At 47.8% G+C, this 21,898-nt stretch overlaps 1 protein-coding gene across 1 annotated transcript in view; it reads right to left on the reverse strand.

The window, feature by feature from the left end:
* Positions 1–21,898, reverse strand: part of ABCA13 (ATP binding cassette subfamily A member 13) — a 2,590,787-nt gene that overhangs the window by 1,048,381 nt on the left and 1,520,508 nt on the right. Inside the window, exons 33-34 of the mRNA XM_086964984.1 lie at positions 10,544–10,636; positions 9,939–10,020 (exon numbers count right to left, since the gene is read on the reverse strand). Of these exons, the coding sequence (XP_086821110.1) occupies positions 9,939–10,020; positions 10,544–10,636 (175 nt within the window). The remainder of the gene's footprint in view (positions 1–9,938; positions 10,021–10,543; positions 10,637–21,898) is intronic.

Consider the following 21,898-nt stretch of genomic DNA (forward strand, 5'->3'; position numbering starts at 1 on the left):
ATTTCCAACCCTCTATCCTGACAGAAGGCCACAAAGGCATCGAGTATCCTTTGAATGCCCATGGGTGTTTTAGATAGCAACAGTGTGTCATCCGCAAACATTATTGCGGGCACCCTGTTGCCATTTAATTTGGGAGCATCTGTGTAATCGGTGGCGTTAAGATGGGCGATTACCCCGTTGACGAAGAGGCAAAACAGGGTCGGCGCCAGCACACAGCCCTGTCTTACCCCTCTGCCAACGGGGAATCTATCAGTCAGTTCCCCCGACCTCCCGCACCTCACCTGGGCATAATTATTATGGTGCAGCCTCTGCAAGGTCAATAAAATATCTGGTGGTACGCCCATCCCTGCCAAGATGATCCAAAGTTTTCCCCTGGGCACTAGGTCGAAGGCGGCCCGTAGGTCCACGAAAATCGTGTACAAACTACCGCCCTCGAACCTCGCTGTCCTCCAATAGACCAGATTCAATCTAAAGACCTGGTCCACAGTCGATACCCCTTTCCTAAATCCTGCCTGATAGGGACTGAGGGCGCCCACCTCCTCTATCCATTCCTGCAGCCTATTCAGGAGAACCCTGCCGAACAGCTTCTGTGCTACATCTATCAGGCTAATCGGTCTGTAGTTGGCTGGGAGGAGGGGGGATCCCTTTTTGAAAATCGGGACCACCTCAGCCCCCAGCCAAGTACTAGGGATTTCCATCCCACCGAGGATACCGTTAAAAAGAGCAGCGAGGTAAGGCGCCCAGACGGTGGGCTCCTGCTTGAACAGGTCTCCCGGTAGCCCATCCAGTCCAGGCGCCTTCCCCGAAGCCAGACCTGAAATAGCTACAGTGACCTCACTCAGTGTTATTGGATCCGCCTGAGGACCCAGCCTCTCCTGGTCAATAGGCGCAGGAAGTTCTCCGGACTCAGCGCTATATAGGGACTGGAAGTGGGCCTGCCACACTCCCGGAGCTATATTAGGCTCCACTGCCAAATGTAGACTCCCTGATCCCCCATTCACAATCCTCCAGAACAGGCGTTGATCTTGTATTGCTAGGGCCTTTGTGAGTTCTTCCCACTGGTTTTCCTCCCATTCTATTTTGGCCTGAGCAAGAAGCTTCTTGTAGGCTTGCCTGCATTGCTTAAGGCATTCCCCTCCTGTGCCCTCCTTAATTGCCCCAAGGAGTTCTGTTTTGGCCCGTCTACAGGCTGCATTGTACCATTGAGTTTTACCTTGGCACCTCTCCCTTGGCTTTCGTGAGTTACGAGTGAAGTGGGGTGCCGCAACTTTTATGAGTTCCTCGTGGGCATCAAACAGTTTGCTCCTTATGTCTTTTATATTTGCCACACTGTCAAGAGTCCCAACAATTTCCAGGATGGGAGTAATCTCTGCATAAAGCAGTGGGAGTTTATCCTTGTTTGTGACCATATGCTCCCACCTAATTCTTCTCCTACTGTTATCTAGGAGGAGCGTGGGGTGATTCCCTTCCCCATGGGTCACTAGGGCCTGAGGGGCTGGGTGGACAAGGTCTAACTCGAGGGCATTGTGGTCACTGTCCATTCTGTCTATCACCCTGAAATCCTGTATTGTTGACCACCTCGCTAATTGGATCAAGACATAGTCCAAATGAGACTCTCTCCCCCGACGATTGTAAGTGTTTTTGCTTGGTATGTCGGATTTAAATCGCCCATTACACGCTCTGAGTCCAAACCTTAACGTAAGGGCAGTAATTTGCAGTGCCAGTGGGGTCCAAGCTTTCGGAGATGGCGCATCAACCCATGGTACTGCCCACCTAGCTTCTTCTTCTGATAAGAACCCTTCCTGGAGGCCGGGGAGTGGCTCAAAGTGAGAGTTAAAGTCCCCACCCACCACATAGTATGAATCGGTCGACAGTTCAGATAAAAAGTTCGAGAGTTCATCAAAGGTCGGTGATTCCTTTGCCATTCCCATCGGCCTGGAATAGATGTTGACCAGCATGAGATTAGCTTTGTTTGGCCATATTAATGAGACTGCAAGGATGTCATCAGAGTTGAGTGGGAGCCGTGTGGCCACACAGCCCAGGTGAGCAGCAACCCACGTCGTGAGGCCCCCTGATGGGCGGCCTTTGCCTTCCCACCTTGCTGGGATGAAAAATGATGAGTAGCCTTGATGTCCATAGTCCTCTCTGGCCCAGCTTTCCTGGAACATGCATATGTCACCAGTCTCTATGTACTTTGCCCAAGCCGGCTCTTCCAATTTATTAGCTAATCCCGCGATGTTCCAGGAGATTATCTTCAAATGTTCGGAGGTGGCAGTTGCCATACCGTGAGGGTTGGAGGAGGTGAGTCCAGGCTCCACTTCAGTTGCGGGGCCTGTGGCAGGGGCAGCAAAAGATGTATGTGGCACCGGGAGTCTCGGCGCACCATTGCCCACAAGGAAAGGGACCATAGTTGTCCCCTCAGCGACAACTACTCCATCAGTGGCTAGGTGAAAAGATTCGGTTCTGCCATGGTCTGAAGCAGCTGGATCATTCAGTGGGCCAGAAATTGAACTGGGGGACACAGTGGGTGGTTCCAGGAGGCCACAGGAGCCAGAGACCCCTGGCCCTGGCTTACAGACGGTAAGTCAGTCGACCCCATCCAAACCGTTCAGACAATTAAAGCGATTAAAATCGCAAAAGGGTGTGTCCGGCGGTTGGAAGTGCGGGCGTTGTACAAAGCCTTTATCTTTACGTCTGTATTCCACCCTTGTCCAGTCATCATGTATTGGGACCTGGTGCCTGGGAATCGGGGGGAAGAAGAAAGATACTGGGAGGGTCTGTATGGTAGAATCGAGGGATCAGTTCACTCCTCCACAAATGTGTCGAACCGTGCCCGGATCCTTAAAGGTTACCATAATACAGTCCCCCACTATGGTTTTCCTGGTCTTCCCTAGCCATGGGACCCTTCTCACCATGATGATTTCGTTGTTAAAATGGGATGGCAAGGGTCGGTTCCAGTTAAGCCATTTGATTACCTTTTTCTTAAGGGATTGGTAATCCTCGTTTTCCCCTGATCTTAAGTGGGGGGCACCAGCTAAGACCACCATTAGTCTATTGGCTTCAAGCGGGAGATCTGTCCTCCGTGGTCTGGGAGTTGGGCAAACGGGCGTGTGTGGGGGGGCGTTAGCCTGATCTTGATGTATTCCCGAGGACTCTGTTTGAGAGCTATGGGGGGCTAGATCCAATGGGTGAGTAGGTCTATTGCTTTGGTTATTGTGCCGTGCCTGGAGTTGGATGGCCATAAGGGGTTGTAAAGGAGGGGCAGGTGGCGGGTTTCTGGGGGGGGCTTTATTGGCATTAGTTGCAACTTCTCCTTTGGAAGAATCCCCAGCAGAGGAATGGGTTCCCACTAGCTTTGTCTGCTTACTTACTAGAGTGTTCAAAGTGGTAAGAGAAGTTTCTAGTAGGGTGAGCCTAATCTCGACTTTTTTTAGGCTGTCGGTGATAGGCTGCAAAAGGGAGCGGAGTAGGAATTCGATGCTCCCCGTGGCAGAGAGTGGAAGGTTTAGGTTTGAAGAAATAACCTCTGATTCTTTGGTGGTGGCAGTTATACTGGGGTTTGGGGGCTTAGGGGGTGGAATGGTAGGCACTATCTCCGTAGGCTTCCCCGGTAGAACGGTGTTAGTGCGTTTCTTGCCAAAGTCAAGATGTGATATTTTGGATTTCCCCCGCCCCCCCACTGTTTTCCGAGCACGTTTACTGGGTGGGGGCCTATGTAACTCCACCACTACATTTAATTTGGACTTACTCTTATTAGCCATTTGCATAGGTGGGGTTTGGGTTACCAGGTTAACAGGAGTATGGGAAAACTCTGGAGGGGCTGGCTCTGTGTTATTTCCAGGCGCTTTCCCTGGGGTAGCGGGAATTTCCCTTAGTAAAACGGGGAAGTCCTCGAGTGTCGAATTAATTAAACTACTGGGTGGCGTGCCTTCCTCTTGAGTGGTGGGGTAAGGGATGATATCGATCAAAGGTCTGGTTTTCATAGATTCAATGGAGCGCCTGCGCTCCACCCTGCGTTTCTCAAGCGAGCTTTCCTTGTCCGCCTCTCCTTTAGTGGGTTTAAAGTAATTATCCAGAGTCCCAGAGCTGGAGGCGCCATCCCTTGAGGGGGTTTCCCGTGGTGGCGGCGAAGGCATTGCCTTGATTGTAATGCAAAGAGGGACCAAGAGAGTGGGCCCAGCCCAGCCTCCTTCGGCCACTGACGGCCACAGACGGTCCCGCCCTTGTCCCGGGCTTCTCCCGGCGCTCCCGCGCGCTCCCGCGCAGCGGGGATGCTAGTAGCTTAATAAGGGGTATGAACACAATAGGTGGAAGGGGTAGGAGGGGTCGGGGAGAGCGGCCCAGGTGTAGGTCTTCAGGGCTGGCGGGGCTCCTGGGAGATGCAGTCCCAGAGGAGCTCACGCACTCGCTCGCAGCCCCGCTAAAGTACTTCCCTCAGATTCCCCTTCACGTGCAGCTGGCAGCACTCCTCACGCAGCGGGACCCGCGGAGCGGGTTCCGCAAGAAGTAGAATGGCAGGCAAATCCAGGCAGATCCTCAACAAAACAGCAAAGCGTCCCACTCGCCAGCTCGGCGAGAGCAGTTGATAAGGGCTCGGTGGAAGGGTAGGAGGGGTCTGGGAGAGCGGCCCAGGTGTAGGTCTTCAGGGCTGGCGGGGCTCCTGGGAGATGCAGTCCCAGAGGAGCTCACGCACTCGCTCGCAGCCCCGCTAAAGTACTTCCCTCAGATTCCCCTTCACGTGCAGCTGGCAGCACTCCTCACGCAGCGGGACCCGCGGAGCGGGTTCCGCAAGAAGTAGAATGGCAGGCAAATCCAGGCAGATCCTCAACAAAACAGCAAAGCGTCCCACTCGCCAGCTCGGCGAGAGCAGTTGATAAGGGCTCGGTGGAACGGTAGGAGGGGTCGGGGAGAGCGGCCCAGGTGTAGGTCTTCAGGGCTGGCGGGGCTCCTGGGAGATGCAGTCCCAGAGGAGCTCACGCACTCGCTCGCAGGCCCGCTAAAGTACTTGCCTCAGATTCCCCTTCACGTGCAGCTGGCAGCACTCCTCACGCAGCGGGACCCGCGGAGCGGGTTCCGCAAGAAGTAGAATGGCAGGCAAATCCAGGCAGATCCTCAACAAAACAGCAAAGCGTCCCACTCGCCAGCTCGGCGAGAGCAGTTGATAAGGGCTCGTGGAAGGGTAGGAGGGGTCGGGGAGAGCGGCCCAGGTGTAGGTCTTCAGGGCTGGCGGGGCTCCTGGGAGATGCAGTCCCAGAGGAGCTCACGCACTCGCTCGCAGCCCCGCTAAAGTACTTCCCTCAGATTCCCCTTCACGTGCAGCTGGCAGCACTCCTCACGCAGCGGGACCCGCGGAGCGGGTTCCGCAAGAAGTAGAATGGCAGGCAAATCCAGGCAGATCCTCAACAAAACAGCAAAACGTCCCACTCGCCAGCTCGGCGAGAGCAGTTGATAAGGGCTCGGTGGAAGGGTAGGAGGGGTCGGGGAGAGAGGCCCAGGTGTAGGTCTTCAGGGCTGGCGGGGCTCCTGGGAGATGCAGTCCCAGAGGAGCTCACGCACTCGCTCGCAGCCCCGCTAAAGTACTTCCCTCAGATTCCCCTTCACGTGCAGCTGGCAGCACTCCTCACGCAGCGGGACCCGCCGAGCGGGTTCCGCAAGAAGTAGAATGGCAGGCAAATCCAGGCAGATCCTCAACAAAACAGCAAAGCGTCCCCACAAAACAGCAAAGCGTCCCCATCATTTATAATGCTAATCCTTAGTGAGCTTTCCTACTCTCACGAAATGGCTGCAGCACTCTTTGTTGAGTGTTGTTTTCTATGGGCAGTTGTGCATGAGGTCAGATAGTGAATACTGTTGGGCTGAGAGATGATCCTTGGAGGAATCCACAAATGAGGTTCTTGGCTTTTGACATGTAGGGTGGCATGCTGAGTTTTTGTATGCTTTCTGTGAGTAAGGAGCAGATCCAGTAAGGAGTAGTTTTAGTTGAGGGTAGGTCCTTTGATGTCTATTTCATCTAGTCTTCTAATCTAATTAGGGTGGAGTGGGAGACCATGTTGAAAGCTGCTGAGAGGTCGAGCAAGATGAGGACCTCTGTTTCTCCTTGGATGAGGATCATCATGATGTTGCCTGTTAATGCAAGGAGGGTTGTCTTGGTGCTATGATTGGGTCAGAAGCCTGATTGCATGGTGTCTAGAACAATTTTTTGTTAATGGATTCTTCCATGACCTGGTCTGAGAACGGATAGTAGTTTTCTAGCTGGGTGGGGTTGCAGATGGTTTCTTTAACATTGTGATGACCATTTCATGTTTCCAGGATTCTGGGAATGTCATGGTGGTGAGTGACATCTTCAGGATGCAGGTGAGTACTTTGTTGATTGGGGAGGCATCCCTATTGTAGATGTGATGGAAGCCGGGGCCTATCGGTGCCCTGGAATGGATGGTCCCCATGATGTTGGCTGTTTATTCTGTGGTGGTTGATTCTAAGTTCATCAGGGTGTTCACATGATGGTTAGTGGGTAGGCTGGAAGCGAGGTAGCAGGGTTAGGTTGAGAGTCAAAGTTGTAGATGGTTTTGATTTTGAAGCTGAAACATTCTGAAAGGTTATTGCATAGGCTTCGCAAGGAGGTTATAATGTTAGTGGTGGAAGCAGGTGTGGTGAACACTGACAATCACCAAGATGTCTTTATAGCTATTGAAGCTTTTGTGCATGTGCTCTACTAGGGCCTCCTTTTGGGTATCTATGATCTACTTGTGGTAGCATCCACCTGCTGCTTTGTAAGTCTCCCTGTCTGTTTCTTTGTAGTTCATTCTCCATCTTCTTTCCAGTTGTTTTTAGTGTTATTTTGTTGAGCAGAGTTCCTCTGCGTACCAGCTGGTCTGGCTTTGGGTTCATCTTTGGGTGTTGTGTTTGTGGGGTGCCAGGGAGTCAGTGAATCTGTGATCCATTTGTCAAACTGTTTGAAGTTGTTGTTTAGATGGTCTTTTGGGTTGCGATTGTTCCTGCGCAGGGTGTGTACCAGCTAGTTTCCAAGATGCAGCTCCATCTGGCAAGTCTGGGGATAACGGGTTTAGTTTGATGAGGGATGTTGATTTGGAATTGGACAATGGTGTGGCCGGTCCATGTGAAAGGCATGACAGCTGTGTTATGAGACTGATGTGGGTGGGTGGTTGAGGGTGTGACCCATAGAGTGTGGGTCCGTTGATATTTTGAGTCAGTCCAAGGTTTTCTAGCCATTTGAGCAGTATGATGGCGCTAGGCTAATTTTGGTTTTCCAAGTGGAAATTGAGGTTTCCTAAAAGGATGTAAGTTTGTTATGTTATGTTAACGCATATTTATAAAGCCTGTGGCTACTCCAAGGAGTGTCCCAGTCATAGAATGAAGATGCACGGAAGAGCTGAGGGAATAAGGAGCAAAAGCCACAAAGCATAAGAGCAAAGAAAGTCGAAAAAGCAAAGGGTGAGGGGCAAATGGGCAAATCGTTGAGAGTCAAAAGAATAAAGAATGGGAAGCAAATGAGCAAAAGAGTCAACGAGTGAAAGGCACAGAAAGCTAAGGGTTAAAGAAGCAAAAAGTTACAAAGCTAAAGAGCAAAGAGTGAAGAGCAAAAGAGTGAAGAGCGGAGTGAACAAGAGGCAGAAGGCACAGAGGTGGTGTGCGAGCAGCCACAGGTGAATAGGCAGGACCCTAAAGGTGAAGGAGTCGGATCCGTGAGGACCTAGATCGATCGGTGGACTGGTCTCAGGTAAGTTCAAGAGGGTAGTGTCAGTGCACCTGCTTGGTGAATTCATGAACTTCACCCCGAGCACCTTCTTGGTGGATAAATGAACTTTAAAGTGTTCAGAAAGTTGAGCTGCCTAACATAACATAACTTAAAGTTTATCTTGCAATGATTGGTGGGTTTATGGAGCCGGAAAGGAGCTAAAAACGAGATTGTTGGCATGCAAACATAACACATCAAAGGGGTAGGCTGCATTTGACCTCCGCAGCTCACAAATACCACATATGGCACCACCCAGTGGGCCACCACTACTACGTTTCTCTAGTTAAGAGCAGCTCTTAACTTGTTAATTTATAATTTATTTGTTTGCACGTTGCTACCTTATCTTGGCATTGAAATGCAGAACTAAACTTCATCAACCAAGTCTGATGGCCAAATTCCATTTTGTAATACTTTTACAGAAATCCGTTTTAGATAACAAATCACGCATTATATAATTCCTGTACATTTATATTTACATATCTCTTGAGACATAACCTTGGGGTGAACAATGAACTAAATCAGGTTATAAAGAAATTGGGGAAGGGCGGAAATTAAATCAGAGAAGACACATAACATATGTAGACCCTGCATGCATGGACTGCTGGCTTTCCTGAATGACCTTGATCAACACGATTTATTCCTACTTCGATTTTCATTACTACAAGTACTTTGCGTGGCTACACAATCGATATGCAAGTTTAGTGAGGCATTGTAAAATCTCTGGGCCTCATTTATGAGGCCCCTGGCGCCATCGGAACATCACTCTTTGTGACGTTCCGTGGCGCAGAAACCTGCGTGATATTTATACCGCAGCACTAAGCCACTTTTTTGACTTAATGTTGCCTGATAAATATCAGTCCCTTTAACGCAGTGTTCTGCGTTAAAGGGGCGTGCAATGGATGTTGCTGGGGGCGTTACCAGCAACATCCATGGCCTTTTGCCCCCAGCAACACCCCTTGGGCCTCATTTATGAGGCCGTGCGTCACTTTTACGCCGCCGGTGCGTCACTTTTTGTGACGCATCGGCGGCGTAAAACATGCCTCCTGTTGCGCACTATTTACAAAGTGACGCATCTAAGCAGATGCGTCACTTTGTAAACCCCTGCGCTACATTATACCTGCGTCAGGTATAATGTATGCAGAGGGGGCGTTTCCCCGCAAAAAGTCTCATAATAGTGACGCAGTGAAATCTATGAGATTTCACTGCGTCACTTTTAGGACGCTGTTGCGTCAAAATCTTGCACCTGCCTCACAGCAGGCGTAAGACTGGGGCAAGCCCTTTCACATGGGGCTTTCCCCATGTGAAAGGAGGCATTGCTGGAGTTGTGTCACTTTTGTGACACATTCCAGCAATGCGTCACTTTTGCGCTTACAGATACGTCAGAAATATTGACGTATCTGTAATTCCTTGTGCAATGATGCGTCATATTGTAAATATGACGCATCATTGGGGTCGCAAGGAGGTCGCAATGAAAAGTGACGCATCGCTGTTTTCTCGCAGCGATGCGTCACTTTTCATAAATGAGGCCCCTTGCCTTTTGACACTGCCTCAGCTTTACAAGAAATCGTAAATCTGAGGCAGTGCCCAAAACTTACGCCTCCCCAGGGGAAGTGTAAGGGATGCGCAACGGGGAAAAAATATCTTTAATTCTCCTTGTTTTTCTTTTTCCTATGCGTGCTACATTCTGCAGCACACATAGAAAGAGGAAAAGCCTCTTGTGATTATTTTTGTACAGAAAGGTTTCCCTTCCTGTACAAAAATAATCATTCCTACAAAGCAGGCACCCTTGCACTGTGATGCAAAGGTGCCTGCGTTGGCGCAGGCAGCCCATAGTGCGCCGGCGCAGGGGAAAAGGACAGGAATGCGCCGTAACTTCTAGATACGGCGCATTCCTGCCCTTTTCTTTTGCCGGAGGGAAGCGCAGCAGGAAGGCCTGCTGTGCTTTCCTACGGCAAAATCTCATAAATGAGGCCCTCTGTGTCTTCGTTACCTTCCTTCACGGTGTTGGGCCTATAATCACGTGCGTGCCCTCACAGGTGCACCACATCCTGTGCGTGTGCTAGTTTTCGCGGCCCTCTCAGAGGCTTTATCTGAGCACGTAGCATACTGAGAACCTTCTTCTGAAAAACGTCCATATCAAAAGCAACAGAATAGTAGGAAATGTAAAAAAAAAACATCGTACCTGTTGACCTTGCAGATACGGACAGTGTTCGAAAGATGCGTGTTCCACGCCTGCCTCTGTCGGCCAACATGCATAGCTGCTCCTGTAGGGAAACACATACTGGTCAGAATATATCGTTTAAGAAATGCACCCTCTGTATACATCAATCATGGCTGTACATGCATTGTCTTGCTCTCCTATTTCATGTCCGCACACCTATTCTCCCGTTCGCTTCCTTATTTTTCACAGCACACACTTTTTTGGTTCCTGGTTCATTTCGCTGTTTAAACTGCTCTTGTTACCCTGGAGACCCTAGCCTGGCCCTGTCAAGATCCCAGCTAAGAGAGAATGTGTGAGAACAAATGGCAGAATTTATCAAAAGCAGAATCACGCATTACTGGAAGAATACAGTCTGCGACAGCCTAGTTTACTGGTCCTTAATGTCTGTTTGCATCACCATACCAGCGCCATATTTAGGTGGGATGTAAGTATTTGCAGACTGTGCTGCTTTCTTGGCAGCACAGGCTGTCATTACCGAGAACTATCACAATGAGTTGGTAGAAACTACTACAAATCTAAGAGCAAAAAGCAGAATGGAAAGATTCCGTCGCTTGGTATGCACTTACATGTCGTTGCGGGATGAGTTGCAGGGGCTGTCATGGCCGACAAACTGCCTCAGAAGGATGTGGGAGAGATTTGCCGAATCAACTCCATCAGCACTGTGTAATGAAAGAAAAATGAAGACATTTAATTGTCTCAGGATGGAATGCTATCTTGGCTTCCAATGATTACAAGAACACGGGGTTGTGGACATTTTGAGTCCACAGTATATTAATCATTTGTCCATTTAGTGATGGTGTATAAATCAGTACTGTTACTAGCTTCGGAAGAACCAAATTTAGCGAATTTAAAGCCAGTAAATTTGTCGTTTGAAATGACAACTCAGATTTGCTGCCTCTGAAAGCCCCAAGCAGGGCCAGCTTTCGTTCTGGCAGCGCCCGGTGCAACAACCTATTTTTAACCGCCCATATCACCTCCTCTTCGGATTCTCTCACTACCACCCGGCAAAAGTGCCCCTCATCTCTCCATAGCCCCTCTCTCACATACATTTCATTTGTTTTAAAGCTCAGGTAAAGGGTGCTTTACTAATCCACTCAGCTATCCACATAAAATGCAGATATGTTCTTTGCAGCAGAAATATTAACCCTCTGCGCTACTTTATGGAGTCAAAACTGCCACTCGACCAAACTCCAATCTCTCTCTCTAGCTGGAACTTTAATCACAAGTCTTCTGACATTTTCATTGATGCATGAAATCTGGATGCACAATGAACTCTATGGCAGGTGCTTCTAAATCATACATTATTGTTAAACACAGCACCCCCTTGAGGTCAGAGCCCCACTCTTCAAGTCAGCGCCCAGTGCGGCCGCACTGGTCACACCCCCCTAAGCCAGCCCTGGGCCCAAGCTGCTGCCGCTTGTCACCAGTTTACAGAAATTGTAAGGGGCAGATGGAAGGTTTGAAGTAGAATTAGAACATTGGAATGTTGGGAGCTCCATTGCAGACAATGGAGTGCTCCCTGCTTCTACGGGCCTGTAAAGGCCTGCAGAGCAACATTCCAATGTTCTACAAAGGCTTCTCGAAGCTCGAGGGGATTTATATCCCCTCGAGCTTCGAGAACCCTTTGTTTAATTTGTTAGAACATTCTGCCCTCTAGTGGCAGAATGTTCTAATAGCCTTATAGCCCTTCATAGCAGGGCTATACCGGCAATTAAAGTCCAGCTGTCTCGTTAAAGTCCCGCGCCTTCGGCTCAGGCCTTTAACGATTCAGCGGGCCTTTAATAGCCGGTATAGCCCGCTACGGCGGGCTACAAGGCTATAATATAGGGCGGGAATCACTGAAGTACTTAGTTTATGCTAAGTTGGTCTATGAAAATCATGTATTTCTCCGGAAACAGATTAAATGAGAATTCAGGCAGGCATTGACTACCAACAGGCTACGCAGGGTGCTTAAAAAAACTCTTGCAGGATGTCTGTGCACTGTGGTAAGCCTGATAAATATGACAGAAAACCTAACCTGTGGACCGACATGTGCGGTGGCATGATCAAGGGATGTAAGGCTTAAAATGGTCAAGCTGATGTTTATCATTAGGCTACATTATGCATACAAGGATTTCTTGCAAATCCCACAAAAGAGGTGAAATATAAAACCAATTAGAGGGGATGATCTGGGGCAGCTCCTCCATAATGGCAGAAGAGGTTCGCCCCACTCGTCAGAGTCAGTCAGAGAAAAATAAAATGATAATGAAACAATATCATTTGATTTTTCTTTCACTGAATCTGACATGCTTGCAGGGCCGGGTCATCACAGGCAGTTGGTGGCACTTAGAAGTGCGCATGTATGTTTGGCTGGCCGTCCTAGGCTGTCCAAAAATACATGGGTACTTCCATTTTCTCCAACCCAGCAGTGTTCACAGCCAGGTTGGAGAAATGCCACAGGCTCACAGACAGTGTCTGAGCAGCAGAGCATGATTATTTTTCCTTCCCCTCAAGTCACCTCTGCCCACCCATCCGTCCTCCGCCCCCACCTTCATGCTGTGGCGGTGTTAGAACTGGGGGTCTCTAGTTGGCAGAGTTAGGTACCACTGTCCAAATAGGGACCCTTGATTCTAGTCAGGGTAAGGAGGAAACCCTCTGAGATAACCCCTGCTCACCCTCTAGTTAGCTTGGCACGAGCAGTCAAGGCTATTCAGGAGGCAATGTGTAAAGTATTTGTACCAACACCCACAGTAACACAGTGAAAACACCACAAACTGACTCCACACCAGTTTAGAAAAATAAAGGTATTCAATCTAAACTACACAAGACCAAAACGACAAAAATCCAACATACACAGTTCAAGAATATGGTTTCAAAAGAGTTCTTAAGGTTGTAATAAAAAGTTCTTTAGGTTGCGATAAAATAATCCACAGTTGCTTGAAAAGTTCACAGTTTCGTCACGTCTCAGACACAGTACCTTTAGTTGCGACAAAGTTCCAAAAGCAGAAGCTGGTGCGGTGGAAAACAAGCGATGCGTTGTTCCTGAGACCCTGGGGAGGCGATGCGACAGCCCTGCTGCAGCAGTGGGCGTGTTACGACGAATTCGGTCTGTATGGGGAGGAAGGCCACTTGTATGGATTCCGGTGCATAGGTTCCGTAGGAAGTTTGTTCTCGCAAAGGCACGAGGCAGCGATCTCTGAAGTTGCGATGATCTCCGGGGCGACGATGCGCGAACCAGCGGTGATCTTCTCTCTCGCAGCTCCTCGATGCGATGGCTTCTGCGACGACACTCGCAGCGACGTGATGCGGTCCACAAGCAAGCAGTGCGGCGATCTTACCCAGCGAGGACAGGCTCTGCGACGACACTCGCAGCGATGTTAGGCTTCCCGCACCGATCGGGTGCGTCCCGCAAACGAAGGATGCGACAGCTCTGACAGCGGCATCAGGCGCTGCGACGATCTCGACCTTCGAAGCAGCGGGAAACTTTTTGCACTGTCGGGGATGCGCTCCGCAGCAAACGATGCGATAACTTTTCAATTGCAAAACGTTTCTCAAGCTTAGTTTCAAGCTTCCCAGCACAGGTACAACTTCCAGAGGCCCCACAACTGGATCAAGCACTCTAGGAAGGACAGAACTCTCTCAGCAGAGTTCAGGGAAGTTGGGGGTGAAGTCTTTTTGTTCCTGGGACTTCAGAACAGGGAGCCAGCTCTTCTCAGGCCCTTGGAGATTCCTTCAAGACAGGGGACACAGCACAACAGCAAAGTCCTTCCCCTCTCCTTGGCAGCAAAGCAACAGGTCAGTCCAGCAGAGCAACAGCAGGACAGTCTCCCTTCTTGAGATTCAGCTTTCTCCTTGGCAGAGGTTCCTTCTTGATTCCAGGATGATCTAATTTTCTGTTGTCAGGGGTCCTGTACTTATACCCCTAAAAGTCTTTGTTCTCTTTGTGCAAGTGGGCCCTGAGCCCGGTCTTAGAGTGAAGGGCAGGGTCGTCAGCCGCCCAGCAGGAGGTGGAGCCAGCATTGTGGCAGGCAGGCACTGCCCTATTCAGGCCCAGGTGCTAACTCCTCCCATCACTCAGGTTGCAAATGCAGTCATTCAGCCTAGGGCCGACTCAGCCAGCCTCCTGGGGAATCCCCAGCCCCTGTGACTCTCAAACCAGACAGTCAATACACAAACAGGACAAGGCACACAGAAGGGTCAGACAAGAGAACAGCAACTTTCTAAAAGTGCTGTTCTCAAACACAGGATTTAAAAACAACCTTTCCTAAAAGATGTGTTATTACATTCTGAGTTCAGGGATACTAGACTCTTATGTCCTATCTTGTTCCTATGGGAAGAAATGCTGGTAGCCACTGTAGCCAGCATCCCCCATGTTAACCTTTGGAGCAAGATAGCTTTACAATAGTGAAAAACGAAAATGGCTGTCATTCACTACCAGAGCATGTCACATGCACCAGTACATGCTCTACCTTTCACATACACTGCACCCTGCCCAGGGGGGTACCTTGGGTCTTCCATAGGGGTGACCAATGTGCACAAAAAGGGAAGGGTTAGGCCTGATCAGTGGGGACACTGACCAGGAGGATATGCAGTTCACAGACTGCACACAGGCACTGCGGTGGCAGGTCTGAGACACCATTTTAGGGCTACTCATGTGGGTGGCACAATCAGTGCTGCAGGCCCACTAGTAGCATTTGTCATCACCAGCCCTGGCACACCCAGTGCACTTTACTAGGGACTTCTTGGTGATACAAATATGCTAATCGTGTATATCCAATCACAATAACAATTTACACAGAGAGCATATGCACCTTAGCACTGATTAGCACTGATAAAGTGTGCAGAGTCCTATTGCCAACAGCCACGGGTCAGGAAAAATAAGGGAGGAAGAAGCAAAAAGTTTGGGGATGACCCTGCAAGAAGGGCCAGTTCCAACAGGCGGCCACCACTGGAGATGATATCAAAATGGCTAGCTTCACAATGGTAACAATGGATATAATTTGAAGACTGATTTAAGACTTTGAAAGAAAATAAATGCATTTTGCATGACCCATGTTCTTCATTTTAAGGGAATACGTTTTGTGATTCACATTAAGAATGTCCAGGAGATGCTTGGTGACATAAAGAACACATGTTCTCATTCGAGTCAGTCAAAAGATCTCCTTTGTGTGTATTCCTGAGGAGCCATGATTTATTTAAGGTGCCACCAGCTGAAGACATCTGTCAGACCTTGTACATTCTGGGCCTCCTGTATAAGCACACCCCCACATTAGAAATAAATTGTTTCTAACTTTTACAGAGGCCCTGAGAAGCAATGTTGTGTGCATTATACATTTGAAGAGCCTACCACCGGTGAGAGTTAAAATATAGTTGTGCACAACGTAATGTTGCTTTGTGTCAGTGTGAGGAACCAGGACCTTTTTGCAGTGTCCCTCCACTTTTTTCCCCCATTTTGACAACTAGCTGCTAGTTTTCTGACTCTGGCTGTGCCCTGGGCTCTGCTAACCAGAGCCAGGGCCTGTGCTCTGTTTAAAAGTACATGGTAATTAGGTGTAATTACAATTGACACTGACAGCCTACCTGTAGGTCCCTAGTATATGGTAAGGCATGTAGGTTTAAAGGCCCAGCAAACCTAATGCACTTAAGTGTGCACTACTGTGGTGCCTGCTGCCATTTTAAAGGCCAGCCCAGCCTTGCAGGCTGCTTTTAACTTGAAATTATATGGAATAAAAGGTACCTCCAAAGTCTCAAACTACCTTATCTTTACATATAAGTCACCCCTAAGATCTTCCCCAGGTGCCCCAGGGGTAGGGTGCCTTGTAACTCTAAGCAGGGACATTATAAAACATGTTTCATATGCCCTGCTGAGGGGAAAACAACCTATTTCATTTTTACCCATTGTTGTCCAATGGCTCCATAGGCTAACATTTGAATACTTTATTGAAGTCTAAACAGGGCCTGCTCTATGGGGCTGAAGAAGCTTCCTGGTACACACAGCAAGAATCTGGAAGCAACTACCGCTAGACATAAAAATCAGCACATCCTTGAAATCCTTCAGAAAGGAAGTTAAAACCTGGTTTTTCTCTGCACAGCCCTAATCAACATCCTCAAGAGCCAGTAGTACATCTCAGCGCCAAGACGCCCTTGGGCATTCACGCGCTCTACAAATAGATAAATCAATCAATCAATCAATTTGAAAAGCACCAGATGCTACATTCCTTGTCCCAGCAATTTTTAAGCATCAATAAAAATGTCACGATAACTTCGGTGATTAATTTTCTTTGTGGAGAGATACCAGAGCTTTGTCTGGTAGAGGAAGTTTTGACTCATCATAGTGCAGAAGGTTAATATGGCTGCTGCAAAGAATGCGTCCCATTCAGATCACAAAGTGCATACACTATGAATAGGTCAATGGGTTATTGCTTTTGTGGGAGAGATCCTTTTGTTACTTGCAGTTTAAAAGTTAAAATCCTAATATAGAGCAGTGAGTTATTATCTGTCTTCAAAGAGCTGCATGCAAACTGCAAGGAATATATTACAGCTACATGTTTTTTGCCCAGTCTTTCCTTATTTTTATATTAAAAAAAGGGTTCCTTTGGGTAGAAATTAATTCTTATTATTAACAAAAACCCCATAACATTATGTTACATTTTAAATTCATAATTTTTACTTTTCCAGACCAAGGACTCTGAAACTATAAGGCCTATCGGTATGGATGGCATGTAACTCATAGACCTTGTAGGCCTCAGTCTTATCTAACATTTTCTATATACTGATTTACACACTTATGATTGTCTCCGTGCAACGTATGTGTGACGTTAAGTGTGTGACACCTTAAACTGGATCGAGTGATGATATAATGTTAAATTAATCTAAGAGACAGTGATTTTGGGGACTTAGGAGCATTGTCAAATACTAGTAGTGAGGGAATCCTTGGCAAGGTGGTCATGGGGGTCACCAACAAACATTGTCGCACAGGGCGTCACCAGTACTAAAGCTGGCCCTGAGTCTAGCTGTTGAAAGAATGGAGCTAAGAATATTAATCAAGGTGTCATAATTATAGTTAGAATGAATCCAACAACTTGCCACTGTCAGATTTATTATAACTATCACAGAAAATAAGTTATAAAACTTTCTTTTCTGTAAGCCAAAACCCAGCCTTCTAGCAGCCCTGCTCTGATTGGTCAGCCTCTGCCAGGCGGAGTCAGGCTGTCTTAATGAGATGTGAAGAGGCCTGAGCTGGGTCAAAGGATTTCCTGTGGGAGGTGAACTGAAACTGCAGAAACAGAAGGCAGGACTGGGGCTGGAAGGGGCGTATTAGGGAATCTTAGCCAAGAAAGGTTCTCCATTTTGGATTTTGGAAGGTCTAATGCCATCTGGGACAAGAATATGCCATACATTGGAGGAAGTCTTCTTAAAGGTTGGTGGCACCCTGCATCCCATTAGACATGGGTGCCCCCTTGCGTGATGCCCAGGAACACTGAATAAATATGGGAGAGCAGCATAGCACCTCAGATCCCTACCTGCAAAAATCAAAAGAAGAAGGACTGCCCTGCTTGACTTACTGTTAAGCCCATAGTACAGTGCACTGTGTGTGCCCAGTGCCTGTAAACCAAATGCTGCTAGTGGGCTTGCAGAACTGATTGTGCCACCCCCACAAGCAGCCTTGCAAAAGGCTCTTGATCTGCCATTGAAGTGTCTGTGTGCAGTTTGGTACTGCGATGTCGACATGGCAAGTGCACCCACTTGCCATGCCTTAACCCTCCTTTTCATACGTGAGTCACCCCTAAGGTATGCCCAAGCTACCCCTGTGGGCAGGGTGCAGTGTATGTGAAATGTAGGACATGTCCTGATGTCTGAGGCATGTCTTGTTAGTGAAATACTGCCAATATACTTTTTCACTATTGAAAGGCTATCTATCCCATAGGATAGAATGGGAGTTTATTTATAACATCTTATAAATATAACTTCCCATAGGGACAAGATAGAAAGAGTGTGCAAGAACTCAGAATATAAAAATGCATCTTTTAGTAATGATGATTTTTTTATATTGTGTGTTTGAAAATACCACTTTTAGAAAGTGGATATTTTCTTGCTCAGCCTGTGCCTTTGCTGTTTAGTGGATTGACTGTCTGGCTTTTGAATAGCAGGGACAGGGGATGCGCATTCTCTCAGACAGCCACCGGGAGGGGGGGTTGATGTGTGTCCTGCCTTTCCTGGATGAGTCAGGGCAGGGCTGAATAGACCTGGGCTGCCTTTAGAGTAGAGGTAAGAGATTTCTTTCACGCCTGAATTGGCCTAGTATGCTTGAGGTAATGCTGTCTCCACCTCCTGCTGGGCTGCTGCACCAAAGACGACAGAGCTGGGTTTGGCTGGGCAAAGAGCATCTCTGCCTCCAGGGAACAAAGGATGTTGTGCTATCAAGAGTGGGGCCCAGACCCCTGAACTTCATATGACTGCTGAACTTAGAAACCTGCCAGGAAGACAAACCTTTAAAGCTGGAGGAGGAGTACTGCCCCTGTGCTGAGTGCTGTTGGGGTTGGCCTGCAGTGGTTGCTTTTGTCTTGGGCAGGGAAAGGACTGTGCTTTCATCATCCTGCTGTTAGAGTTTTCTCCAATGGCTTGAAGGAGAGCTTGCCTCCTGTTGGAAGTTTCAGGGATAGAAAATACTTCAAAGATTACTTCTAGGATTGAAGAGGAACCCTTGCCAAGGAGAAGAGCTGGAGAAACTGAAGGAGACGTACTGCCCCTTTGCTGTGTGCTGTCTGGGGTAGGCCTGCAGTGGCTGTTTCTGCCACGGAAAGGATAAGGACGTTGTTGTGGGCTGTGTACCCTTCTTGAGGAAGATCTCCAAGGGCTTGAAGTAGAGCTTGCCTCTTGTTCTGAAGTTTCAGGGACACAGAGACTTCACCCACAGGCCCCACTGAACTCCTTTGCTGGGAGTTCTGACAGGCCAAGAGGTGCCTCAGTAGGTTGTTTCTGGAGATGGGAACTGAAGAAGAGTAAAGAAAAGTGAAAATCAACGCATCTCCTGGTTCCGACGCATCTCAGTGGTGCGAAAGAAATTTCCGACACATCGCGGCAGCTGAATAATCGACACGGCGTCTGCCCACTTCTGAATTGTCTGCTGTGTGAAGAGTCCTGTGCACCGATCTCAGACGTCCGAGATCACTGCACCGACTCTGACGCAGGCCCTGCTGTGTAAGAACCGACCCATTGAGGGGACTCAGATGGAATAGTCGCAGCACATCCCGGATCATCACGCATTGCATCAGGTGCCAGGTCTGTTGCATCACTGGGGGATGAAGTAAGAAACCGACACATCACCTCCCCATGGAGTAAGAAAACAATGTATCACCTCCCCACGCAGTAAGAAACCGACGCATCACCTCCCCTGCGCATCAATAAGGAACCAACGCATCATCTCCCCCGCAGCAAGGAACAAACGCATCACCTACCCTGTGTGTAAAGAACTGATGCATCACCTACCCTGTGACCCTTTTTGATTGTAGTTTTGATGCATCCAAGATACTTTGTGTTGAAAGTATTCCAGCTGCAATTTGCTTTGAACAGAACTGTTTCAACCTTCTTGAAAGTCATATTTGTATTACTTTATTGTGGATTTTTGTCGATTTGGTCTTGTTTGGTTTAGATACAGATTAGTTCGTTTTCTGAACTGAATGGTGTCCATTTGCAGTGTTTTCCCTGCATTACTGTATGTGTTCACAAATGCTTCCTCAATGATCTGAGATAAGCCTGTCTGCTTGTGTCAAACTACCAATGGGGTGAGCAGCGGTTATTTCAGAAGTGTATCCCCCTTACACTGACTAGGAAACAGGGTCCCTACTTGGACAAAGGTACCTACCTCTACCAACCAGAGACCCCCATTTCTAACATGCACAATCTGGGACTACAGCCCTAATGACTTTGTCTGGCTTCACAATGATTAAGGAGTAGGCTCTCTGACAGTAACAGGTGAACAGAGCCCACCTGCACAATCGACCCCAAGAAATCCCTAGCCTGGAGTGCGTCCAGTGGACTTTTAAGGATTTCGCCAGTGCATTGTGGGAATTCTATGTGATCCAATTGTATGTAATCCCAACATCTCAAGGGCCATCTCAGAGATTCTAGACCTTTGGATTGGTGTTTTAGACACTTTGAACCCACAAGAGGAACTTCGGGAAGAAGTTCCAAAGGTTTGGAGAAGTTTGGAGCAACTTTAGTAAAAAGCTTCATAAGTTGGCCAGGTGCACTGCAGAAGTTTTTATCCCAGACCCCAAGTGGCAAACCAGAGCATATTAACCCTTGGTCAGTACTGTGGACCACTTTCCTTGTTTATTCTTGGGTGAAGACAGTGTGCAGGTTGTAGTGAATTTCTACAAGAAAAATAGCTGCCTTAAATAACCTGTCATTGGATCATTGAACATCTATACTACTATTATAAAGAGAGAACACAAACCTTTGAGCCAGGTAAACTACAAAAGTAATGCACCAATCACTACACCCAATACACCATTTGAAAGGGGAGATGTGGCAGAAGGACATAGGCTATAGATATGTACACCATATACATTAAAAAAGCAAAAATGCCAAAAGTGGTAAAGTAGTCCCTTGGGGGCGTGGTTGTGGCCGTTGGCGTCTCAAACAACAAATGTGGGCGTTTACAGGGCCGTGCCAAGTGCAAATAACAAACATAGGCCAAGCGACTTCACAACACACTTACATATGCACACATAGAGCGGAAATGCGCTTTCACTGAATTTAGAACGCACAATATGCAGACATAGAGCGGAAATGCGCTTTCAATGAATTTCTAAACAAAAACATTTGCAAATCCCAACACATACAGCGGAAATGCGCTTTCAATGAATTTAAATTCACACATACAGCGTGGTAACACCAATACACAAAAACAGCAGAGGTGCACGCTATAAGAAATATACACACATTCGTTGCAGTTACCCAGACAACATTGACGCCTTCGCATTAAAAACCGGGCGGGCCTTCCATCGACGAGGAGTGTCAAATGACGCCACACAGGGGGCAGGATTAATTGCATACTAGACCAATCACAACGCACTAAAGAAAACACACACACGATTTCGGCTTACCAAAAAAAAAAGTCTTTAACCATTGGCCATTGACCAACGACGTCACAGGGGGGTAAACACGAACAAAAAAATCCGACATTTCTTAACGGAGAAACGCAATCGACTGCGCATTCACAAGACTTTCCTCACATCTTGCGGACAAGATAAAACGCTTACAATAAGACATACGAATAACGAAAATAACACAACTGCCCATAATCACTCGAGCACTGCCAGGACTTCACCACAATTGACAAAACGAAAGGGAAACTTCTTTGAAGGGATACAAAAACGAACACACGGAAAGAGCCTTCGAAAGAAAAAAAACATTAAACAGGTGACACAACACTTTCCTCACATCTTGCGGACAACATAAAACGTGGAAAACAATACATACGAATTAAAAAAATAACACAAGTGGGCCAAATCAGTTGAACAGGGCTAGGACTTGCACAGACAACTCTTCTGCGGGGCGGGCGGGGGCCCTGAAGCAGCCTTTTGCTCCCGGACAACGTTGGGACGGGCTGCTAGTAAGGTGTAAATGAGAACTGATATTTCCGTAGCAATATCTATGTATGACTAACTTTGTGTGCTTTGAAAGGGAACGGAGATTTTCTGGAAGCTAAACATGAATGACTTTTCTAATACATATAGTCTTACTTATCTCCCTATGTTTAGAATATATATACCTCAATATGTGTCACTGTATACTCTTTTTATAAAGATGACTATAGTTTCTACTTGACTTCTGCAGAGCTGGAAGATATTATCATTAACACCCTTTGATTCCCTATGTTTAGCGATACATACATAGACCCGACATTTAGTACTTTAAACACAAAGCTCATTACC

The sequence above is a fragment of the Lissotriton vulgaris genome, chromosome 4_1 (genome assembly GCF_964263255.1).
Source record: "Lissotriton vulgaris chromosome 4_1, aLisVul1.2, whole genome shotgun sequence".
Taxonomy (NCBI): domain Eukaryota; kingdom Metazoa; phylum Chordata; class Amphibia; order Caudata; family Salamandridae; genus Lissotriton; species Lissotriton vulgaris.